Here is a 10,817-nt window from a genome sequence, read left to right on the forward strand (position 1 = left end):
CTCGTGCCACTCTTCGCAGTTGTGGGCCAATCACAGGAGGTTCTGAAGGGATGGCCGGACCTGCCTTTGGGGACTGGATGAGATGTAGTGCCTTTGGATTCCTTCCCAACTCTTCCTGTGACCCATTTACACAGATTAGTTCTCCCTTAATACCGATAACTTGGTGTTCACAAATACCGTCGGTGTAATGTTTCTTCCACACATTTGGAGAATGCTTGTAGGTGAGACGAGGACCCTTTCTACACTTGCGGGGGGGGGGTGTCCCTGCTTTGTTACGGCAACTGAGATTGCTGCCTGCCCTCTATCCCCCCCCCTCCAAACCAAAAACCCTCGAGGCTGAGAAGCACAGACTTGTGGCCAATTCACAATGAATGGAGAGAGGCTAGCTTTATTTATGTCACTCGTAGTCCACCTTTCTCACAGAGTCAAGGCAGATTACACAGTGTGAGATAAGTACGAGCCAGGGCTTTTTTTCAGTGGGAACGCTGTGGAACGGAGTTCCAGCACCTCTTGAAAATACTCAGCAATAGTGTGTGAAAATAATATTTCAAAGAATCCCATGTGTTTCTTCCTCATTTCCCTCTTGAGAGTTCCGCCACCTCTTTTCCCAGGAAAAAACCCCTGGTACGAGCAATATCAAAGACATTTCCATAAGCAATGCCATAGGGTTGATAAATACACATATACAAAGACACAGCATTAGCAAGAATCCAATACGGAGGTGAAGAAATGCTGAAACAACACAAACCATTCAAGGCTGACATTGGACCACGTTAAGCACGGGTGGCTCATAGGAGCACATATTTAAAGCAACATAGCATCTGAGACCCCCTCCCTAAAATACTATACAACGATGGCTTCGCAGGTCTGAATTGTAGAGGCCTGATTCCCATAGGCCAATTTCCATGCAGCTGTGCCTTCGCACAACTTTGTGGTTGTGGCAACATCCGCAGTGTGTACAGGGCAGCCATCATCCTGGTTTAAATAACACAGGTGGAATCTGCCTGTGACGTATTTCTCTCTTCCCACCCACATCTACTTCAGCCGCTTGCCCTACCTCCAGGCTGCTAAATGTCTTCAAAGGAAGGGTTGCGAGTTCAAATTCTTCCAGTGGAGGCGGCAGAAAAGGAGAGAACGAGCGAGGAAAGGGGGCTTCAAGGCGTCACTGTGTGTGTCCTGAGGCCCAGATGCCTGGATGCAGTTTTCTTCGGGCTGCACATTTCAAATTCCAAATGTGCAAAAAAGAAGAAAAAGATACAAGCAGAGCCATTTGCCCCTCTGCTCTGAGGGTTCACCTGCAGCCCAAGCGCTCCAGCGTTCTTTGCGGTGCTTCCCCGGAGGCCCCTCTAGCAACCATTCATTACGCCTCATTAGTGTCCTCCCACCCGTGACTAATAGTTTAATTCCCCCCTCCCTAATTAGACCGAGCAGCTAATTCATCATTACGGAGGAAGAGAGAGGATCTCTTCTCTCTCTGCCCATCCCTTCCCCGACCAACCATCCTTCAATGGGAAACTCCCTGTCTGCCTCGAAATTCAGGTGACATATTTCCCCTGGGTCTCCTTCCAGCACATCTGCTGGGCATGGATCCAGACAGCATCTACTGTCATCCCAGGTTACCTTCCTGGCCATTACTGCATCTCTGCAAATAAGCCTCCTGCCCCAGTTTGATGCATTTACAGGTACCCCAAAGTCTTTCCCTCTCCTCGTCCACCATCAACGGCCCTTCCTTTTATGCATCATCCTTGCTCTCTATGCTTTACTGCAAATTAGTAAAGAGTCCAGTTGCACCTTTAAGAGTAACCAACTTTATCGTAGCATGAGCTTTCGAGAGCCACAGCTCTCTTCGTCAGATGCAGCTGACGAAGAGAGCTGTAGTTCTCAAAAGCTCATGCTATGATAAAGTTGGTTAGTCTTAAAGGTGCAACTGGACTCTTCACTGTTTTGCAACTACAGACTAACACGGCTAACACTTCTGGATTTATACTTTACTGGAAGATTTTGCTCTGTTTCTTTCACCCCTTCCCTCGCTCCCTCAATGCTAAGTCCCTCCCCTGTGACATTCCTGTATCTCCCCTGACTCTCGACCAGGTTGAGAATCAACATGCAGCTCAGCTAGCTTCCTTGAGCCACCAGCAAGCATCTTTTCTTTGTTGTCTGGAATGTAAAGGGTTTTGGGGGGGGGAATGGAGAAATGGATGGGTGTATCCCCCCCCAACAGAAGAGGAGATGGACTAGAGGGCTGTAAACAGGAGCTCTGAAATTCCCTTTAATGGTTTTATGTTTTTCATTGATAGAGAGAGACGATCCATGAATCACATTTTTGGCAGAGGAATACACAAAAGGAACTCAGTTCATTGATCATTTCTCCTCCACGTCTCTCTTGCAGGTCTATTGATCGATTCAGGCACATCTGTTCTGTGTCCCTGTTTATCAGTCCATGCTGAGTCCCCATATCAGTTCCTAACAATCCCTCCCTCCCTCCATCTGCGCCTCCCTCCCCCTGCTTCTGTGTCCGCCTCTCTCTTTCTCTCCCCAGCTGTCCTCCAATCATTGACAACTTCCCTGTCTCCCTCTATGCTCTCCCCTCTCCAGAAACACCCCCCCCAGGTCTACCTGTCTATCATCCACACGCATCCCTCTTGCTTAATTTCCCCCCTTCCCCTCCTCCAGATTTGAGCTACCGAGAGCCGTGGGCATAGCCTGGAATCTCCTGCAAATTTGGCACCAAAGCTCTGGACCCTGCTGCCTGCCAAACTGGTGAGTTGGAGGGGGGGTCTGCTAGGGAAACACACAGTTTCCAAACATGTGTGACCTGACCAGGGCGGGGCATTCCCAGATTTGGGGAGGGGGAGAGGCATTTTAAAGCAGAGTGGCTGGCAGTTTGAAGGCAGATAGAGCAGAGGAATCGGAGAGATCTACCAAGGAAGGGGTGCAGATTCTCTGCTCTGCTGCCACCTGCTAGGAAACAGGAGGTGAGCTAAGGGTACCATTGCTGGGGTACCAAGGCATCTACTGTGGGAGAGGGAAGGCAGTGTGGGAGGCAGGGGCGCACTCTCTGGTGGGCGGCTGTTACCTCGGCAGGCTATTGTGTCTTTGTTGAGACTTCTCCGACAGATGTCTTTGCGAGAGACGGTAGGTGCCAAGTCAACAGGGCTACATAGAATGATTGTGCCAGCCGGCGTGGGCATGAACAGAACACAGCAGAGCATGGGCACCTCCGTTCAAAACTGTGTGCATGAGATCAGCACGATGGGGTGATTGTGAGAGCGCATTGGCGTGAAATCCACATCTTCCATTTGGCATCCCCCAAAGTAGGCTATTGCCCCCAAAAGGCCATGCCACAATCCCACGGGTGATTTCGCAGCATGTTTCCTGACTTCACGGTGCTGCAGCGCAACGGGGCTTTTTTTGCTGAGGTTTGGCAAGAACCGAGAGTCGTGATCCCCACCACATTTTTTCCCTCTCATATTGTGTGATAATATTTCCAGCCTCAGAGGAGTGGGAAGTGGGTTTCTCTGAAATGTTCCAGTTATCACAACACACACAACAATTCCAGTAAGGTATATTTTGACAAATCCAAGGAGGGAAGGATGTCAGTGCCAACCAACATTGGCTTAGCTTTGTCTGATACACATTTTGCCATTGTATAAACTGGTGGTGCGGGAATATGTGTTTGTGAGATAGGAGATGTGTAGGTTGGTTGATGTATTTTTGTCACTCTCTAGGTCGTGTGTGTGTGTGTGTGTGTGTGTGTGTGTGTGTGTGTGTGTGTGTGTGTGTGTGTGTGTGTGAGAGAGAGAGAGAGAGAGAGAGAGAGAGAGAGAGAGAATTTGTGTGCCTCTAATTTGATGACAGTCTGTATGCGCAGCTTCATGTCGCTCATCTGTGCAACAGATGTGCAAGTGTGTTTTGCGCACACTTGCTCCATCAGTGGATAATGCTTTGTCTACCCAGGTTTGGATAGGCTTTGACCCTCAAGGCGATGTCTGTATGAGGGAAGGCTGTTTGGTTGAGCATAATTGTGATTTTAGGCACACATGTTGTCACGCTAGCTAGGGGAAATGGCATATTTATGCGCATCATTTCCCCCCCCCCCCCCCGAGTGCATGTTACTAGATTGGTGAGCAATCTTGGCTGAATAGGTTGTGTTATATGGCATGTGAGTGAAAGAAATAGGCTTTACCATTAAACATAACATGCTGAGGAACATAACATGCTGAGGAACATGGAACATTAAATATATATATATATTTAATAGTGAAAAAGCGACCCTTGCTTCTACATCTTTTTCCACATGCATTTGTGGTAGAGAACCAGGAAGAATCTACATTCAGTGGTACTATTAATGAGATCTAAACATTTTACAGCCCTTCTGGGCTTTTGTGGTAATAGGCACTCAGTGAAGGAAATAATAACAAAAACATTTGATGTATATACCGCCCTTCAGGACAACTTAACACCCACTCAAAGCGCTTTACAAAGTGTGTTATTATTATCCTCATGACAATCACCCTGTGAGGTAGGTGGGGCAGAGAGAGCTCCGAGAGAACTGTGACTGACCCAGGGTCACCCAGCTGGCTTCAAGCGGAGGAATGGGGAATCAAACCTGGCTCTCCAGATTAGAGTCCTGCCGATTCAAACCTCTACTCCAAACTGGTTCTCAGTGGAAAAAAAACACCGACACTTGTCCTGTGAGGAATTCTCATTCTCTTGCCTCCCTCCCCTGTTCCTGCAGCACTCGACCGATCATGACGTTGCCCCCAGCTTTAGGGGGTGCCGGACCACGGCGGGGCAGTATGCCCTTGCCCATTAAACACCAGCTGATGAGAACATCCGCGGTGGAAGAACTGGACTCTCCCCCAAGCTCACCAGAGGTGAGCAGCACTGGGGGAGCCAGCCCAGCAGGAGGCCGTGGCCCTTACAAAGTAATGTTACTCGGTGACACTGGTGTGGGGAAGAGTTCCTTGGCAGCCATCTTTGGAGGCCTGAAAGGAAGCGTCCATCATGAGGAAGAGCACGCAGGTGAGTCAAAGCGATAAAGAAGCAGGGCCAGGTTGTGTGGTAGGGGGTTCATGGGGCTGACGTCCTTTTCTCTGGTGCTTCTCTTGTGCTGCTAAGATATTCAACTGATTTGGGGGTTCCTAGCATAGAGATGGACAGAAAGGGGGAAAGGACGCATCACCAGTTGGATTTCTGCATGTTTACCTCTTCATCTTGTTTAATCATGCTGCATTTCAAGGTACATTTCAGTTGTTGGTACAGAGTTTCAAAGAGGAGGGTTAGAAAACCCAAGAGAAAACAGAACCCAGAAGCGATCAAGACAGAGAGATGGGTCTGTTCCATTCCAGGTGTAAGAATTTAGCATTATATCACCACAGCTACTCCAGAGCTGCTAAAGAGAAGGATATTTCCTTCTCTAATCTTGGCTAGGTGGAAGAGGGGTTATGTCTTGCTAGAATACTGGGCCATCCTGCAGAGCTCTTCAAAATTATTTTCATTTATGGATTTCATTTCTACCCTAGGCTTCTATCCAGAAGGAACCCCAAGGCAGCTTATGTTGAATAATAAAACACAATTAAACTGTTCAAACCACTAAAAGCTCAGAATTAAAACCCCCAATCCAATACCCTCCAACTGTCCCAGAAGCTAAATTGCCCCTGTTTTTGCCTTGTGGGGGATGCCTTGTTAAAATCTTGTTAATGGGAATTTTCAGTGCTTTAGTTCTTCAGGGATATGGTCTCTAGAAAGTGCAATTCCTTGGTAAGGCATATAGTAAAGAGTCCAGTAGCACCTTTAAGACTATCCAACTTTAACTTTTTTTTCGTCAGATGCATCTGATGAAGACAACTATGGTTCTCAAAAGCTTATGCTACAGTAAAAGTTAGTCTTAAAGGTGCTACTGGACTCTTTACTATTTTGCTTCTACAGACTAACGCAGCTAACTCCTCTGGATCTTGATAAGGAATGGATGCATGCATATGAACTTGCAAATCAACGCATGTTCACGAGCCCTCAGGCAAAGCGCAGGGCACAGCCAGCCATTTTGTACTCCACAGCTGCTAAGATCTATTTTGTTGATAACAGATCATAAGATAATTCCCAGATTCCCATCATTCTCATCCCAAAGAAACCATCACCGTCTTAGCTTTGAAATCAGGGCTATTTCAGAATAAATAAATACAGCCTAGAGCAGATGGTGAGAAGCCGATCTGGGTTGGGTGGGGGGTTGTGAAGTGACCCCTCCTATGCAAACAGGGGTCTTCCATCCATGTCCTGCAAAATGAGTCTCCAAGAGAGCATCCAGTTAACTGGCAATAATATCACCAGTTGGGGCCACCCCTATTTACTGCTGCTCCCTTTCCCTCCAGTGCATCCATTCGAAAATGTGACTTTTGAATAATTCCAGTGTTTTACCTGCTCTCCAATTTTCCCCTCCCCAGAAGATTCCTATGAACGAAAATTCTGCGTAGATGATGAAGAAGTCACTCTGATATTGTATGACATTTGGGACCAGGTAGGCATAAGTTGCATTCCATCTCACACTTTGACAGGTGGCTTGGAAAGGATTATTGAGAGGAGGGGCAAGGACAGGATCAAAGACCAGACCTAGTAAAAACATTGTGGTTTAGTTGGACAGCATTCAGAGGAGGGTACACGAGGGACCCACCTAGCACTAGGGCTACAGGACATGGGAAGAGGGCGAAGAAAGTTTAGCTAGTGACTCAAGTTTCACAGAAGGGAAAATATATAATGATGAACAAAATTCTGCCCTCAAGTCTTAGTTGACTTATGGCAACCCTTGGCACGGTTTTCATGGCAGGAGACTAACAAGAGGTGGTTTGCCGTTGCCTGCCTTGGCAACCCTGGTCTTCATTGGAGGTCTCCCATCCAATTTCTAACCAAGGCCAAACCTGCTGAGCTTCTGAGATCTAATGAGATCAGGCTCACCTGGACTATCCAGATCAGGATAACAATATATGTAAGCAAGCTCTAATTAGATATAGGATATATGTAACTGAAGATTATATGATTTACATGATAGTTGTTTCGTTAATATTTGTTGCATGATTTAGACTATTGTGTTTAGGTTTTATTCATGACTTAGAATTCATGTTTTGTGTTGTTGGGTGCCGATTGATTGAAATAAAAAATTATGGGGGGAAAAGGTTGCGGTGTGCCCTCCACCAAGAGCAGCGGCCAAAGGCTATTGCTAAAATATCTTCTTGGGAGTTGTGCCCTCCTCCTTAGTAAGAAGCTGGGAGAACTGGAAACAGGCACTGGTAGGAGAGCTACCTATAAAAAGGAAGAGGAAGACTATTAGAGTGATCATTGAATTAAGTTCAGGTATCGTCATCTTCCTAAGTCTTGGGATACAGAAAGTAATCCTAACTGTTGATGATGTTATATTCCACTTGCACAGTGTAATCCGCCCTGGGTCTCAGTAAGAAATGCGGACAATCAATCAATCAATCAATCAATCAATCAATCAATTCTCCTTGCACTAATGGAACAAATTCATGGGATGCTGTTCTGAGCAACTGCTAAGTGATGTATGGGCCAGAGCTGCGTCTCAGTGGCTGAGCATCCGCTTGGCATGTAGAAGGTCCCAGGTTCGATTCCTGGTGGCGGCGGAAAATGCCATCAAGTTATAGCTGACTTATGGCCACCCCTGCTGGAGTTTTCAAGGCAAGACACTAGCAGAGGTGGTTTGCCATTACCTGCCTCTGCGTAACAACCCTGGTCTATGTTAAGAGGTCTCCCCTCTAATTACTAACCAAGGCTGACCCTGCTTAGCTCCTGAGATCTGATGAGATCAGTCTGGCCTGGGCTATCCAGAGCAAGCATTCCCTTCAGTCTGAGTAATACTGACTTTGATGAAGTGATGGCCAGACTCAATCTAAAGCAGCTTCTCATGATGGTAGTTGCTGGAATTTTAGCACACTTTGGGCAGAAAGAATCTCATAAACAAGGAGCAGATCCTGAAAACATCCCAATACATTTTTGGCGGGGTAGTGAGAACCAATACAGTCCTCTAATAAAGTGGCTGCTAGGGCGTGAAAGGGTACATCGGAATAAAACCCTTTCCCATATTGCTGTTTATTTTCACTAGAGCTTAAGCATTCTTTATGTATGAAAGTGTTACCTGGACTGTACACACATTTATTTTTAAAATATTTGCAAAGCGAAATAACCATCTGGAGCAGTCTGCTGTTATTTACTTTGCTTTCAAGATGTAAAACATGTAGATATATATTTTAAAAAATGTGGCCCAACATTTCACAGCATCCCTGACATGCGTGCGAGTGCGGAGGGGTGGGTGGCATGCAAATGTATGTAAATTCACATCAGATTACACAGTTGCTTAGGAGTCGCGGGGGTGGAGTGCCGCAGGAATACACAAAGAGACGTGGAAGCCGCCTTTTCAGGAGGTATGAGAGTGGCAGGGAGAGCAACACAAATCAACGGTGTGCTTTCAACTCTTAGGAAACTTGAAAGGGGCCAAGGAACGCTAGAGAGCCTTCAGCTCAGGTCTCTGCAGCTGAGATTCTGATTAGCTGAACTGTTTCTTAGACAACTTTCTATCAAATGTAAAACAATAGACCAGGAGCTTTTGAGGAACCATAGTGGCGAGGGACAATTTCATCATAGATCCAGAGGAGTTAACTGTGGTAGTCTGTAGTTGCAAAATAATAAAGAGTCCAGTTGCACCTTTATGACTAACCAACTTTATTGTAGCATAAGCTTTCAAGAATCACAGCTCTCTTTGTCAGATGCATGGAGAGTATGATGCATCTGACAAAGAGAGCTGTGATTCTTGAAAGCTTATGCTACAATAAAGTTGATTCGTCTTAAAGGTGCTACTGGACTCTACTATTTAGGAACAATTTGGAAATCCAATCCTCCATAGTTCTGTAAACTTTTAGAGGCTTCAACAAGTTTATCCCCCAGCCCAAATTGACTGACACAGGCAGTCCTAACAGGTCATTTTTGTCATGTGTTTGAGGACCAGTTCTCAATTATATTTCTACCCTTTCCCATCAGAACATTTTAATGAAAAAGGTTGTAGCAAACATGGGGGGAGGTGAGATGCTTACCAATTACAAAATTGCAGGTTTAAACAACAAAGTAATTCATATTCATGAAATTATAATATAATTAAGTATTTTTAATACATTTGTATACAAAAATGCAAGCAGCTGGCATCAACATTGACAAAGCATGTCTATTCCACGAAGAAATTAGCTGCCTGCATTTTTCGCATAAGGTGTAAGATGGTGCCCATTATGACAGATCAACTAAAACCAGAATAATTTGGGGAGGGGCGTTACAACCATATCCCTTTATGTATAAATGTAAGAGATAATCAATTAAAACTTATACAATTAATCAACAACCCCCACCCCCTTCACTGCATGACGTTGAGAACGATACTATGAATAAGAACGAAATGTGGCCGTGGGTGGTATGAATGCAAAATAACAACACGGAGACACCCCGTCTCTAATTTACATCTTTCTGCAGGGGGATCCTGGGGGATGGATGCAGGAATCCTGTCTGAAGACCGGAGATGCCTTCCTGATGGTTTTCTCTGTGACCGATCGCCGCAGCTTTACCCGGGTGCCCCCTACTCTCTTGCATCTTCGGGCAGAGAGTCCCCGGACTGATCCCCCCATTATCCTAGTTGGGAACAAGAGTGACTTGGCACGATCCAGGGAGGTCTCGCGGGAGGGTAAGTCCCTCCCCTCTCCTAGAAATGGTTCTACCTAAACACATGCGCTCGATTGCCACAGACATAGCATTAAAGTCAAGGTTAATGGCACTAGGGACGGGGCAGATTTGTTCTCCCTGGGGAAAAGGAGCCAAGGCCCATTGCTGAACGCCTCTCTTTTTGCCCCCGGTCTAGAGGGCCGCAGCCTGGCCGTTATGATGAACTGCAAGCACATTGAGACATCAGCCGCCTTACACCACAACACTCAAGAGCTTTTCGAAGGTGTTGTACGCCAGATCCGACTGCGCCGCCATCGGCGTGAGGGAGACGGTTTCAGCGGGGAGGGAGCAGGAGGCCGCCGCGAGAGCCTCACCAAGAAAGCCAAACGTTTCCTCTCTAGCCTTGTGCCACGAAATGGACGCTTCTTCAAACAGAGGTCTAAATCCTGCAATGACCTTTCTGTGCTATGATGAGCCTCAGTTTACCCTCGATAACTTCCGAGACCAACAGCCAAAATGACAAGGAATGACAAGACCCCACAGCATGTACTTTGGACCCCTCCTGCACCAAGCTCGGGATGACAGCCATATAGACACAAGGGTGGTACAGTTCTCAAGACTTTCAGAAGCCCCCTTGGCTTGACTCTCTAGTCAGCTTCAGTGCATCACCAAACAAGTTTCACACATTTTGTCCTCCGTCCAACCTTTAGGAGGGCCTTTAAAAATGCCAGCCCTAGAGAAACCTTGAAGATGCTCGTCAAAGGCTTTATACAAGTTGGAGAGAACCGTTTGCTCTCTAGACTCTCGTGCCTCTCAACTTTTGAGATCGCTTTCCTGGCACTGTTGCAAGAGATATTTTTTTGTCTACCATTACCTTTGAGCTTCACCTTTAAGAATGTCTGAAAGGTGTCAGAGAGGCACCAAAAACCCGCTTCTGGCACAAGCCTCAGGACTTCTTCATTCTAGATTTGTGTTTCTTGTGTCTCTTACCCTGAAGGTGCCCACCCACTTTCGAAGGCACCAGAGCGAACAGTCTGTCTTCTGTGTTTGTGAACTTGGCCATATTTTTGTAGGTGGAGAGTTTTGTGCAAAGCCTTACCTGCGGA

At 46.4% G+C, this 10,817-nt stretch overlaps 1 protein-coding gene across 1 annotated transcript; it reads left to right on the forward strand.

Moving 5' to 3' along the window:
• Positions 1-2,675: 2,675 nt before the first annotated feature.
• Positions 2,676-10,568, forward strand: REM2 (RRAD and GEM like GTPase 2). The gene is made up of 5 exons (XM_054994645.1): positions 2,676-2,760; positions 4,739-5,025; positions 6,444-6,517; positions 9,526-9,733; positions 9,908-10,568. Exons 2-5 carry the CDS (start codon positions 4,752-4,754, stop codon positions 10,180-10,182), a joined length of 831 nt encoding a protein of 276 aa, XP_054850620.1. The 5' UTR covers positions 2,676-2,760; positions 4,739-4,751; the 3' UTR covers positions 10,183-10,568.
• The last annotated feature ends 249 nt before the right edge of the window (positions 10,569-10,817 follow it).

This window comes from Eublepharis macularius, chromosome 12 (assembly GCF_028583425.1).
Source record: "Eublepharis macularius isolate TG4126 chromosome 12, MPM_Emac_v1.0, whole genome shotgun sequence".
Lineage (NCBI taxonomy): Eukaryota > Metazoa > Chordata > Lepidosauria > Squamata > Eublepharidae > Eublepharis > Eublepharis macularius.

Coding starts and splice junctions, on each gene's coding strand:
- REM2 (XM_054994645.1), top strand. CDS start 4,752: ATGACGTTGCCCCCAGCTTTAGGGGGTGCCGGACCACGGCGGGGCAGT. Junction 6,518..9,525: donor TGTATGACATTTGGGACCAG/GTAGGCATAAGT, acceptor ATCTTTCTGCAG/GGGGATCCTGGGGGATGGAT. Junction 9,734..9,907: donor CAGGGAGGTCTCGCGGGAGG/GTAAGTCCCTCC, acceptor CCCCCGGTCTAG/AGGGCCGCAGCCTGGCCGTT.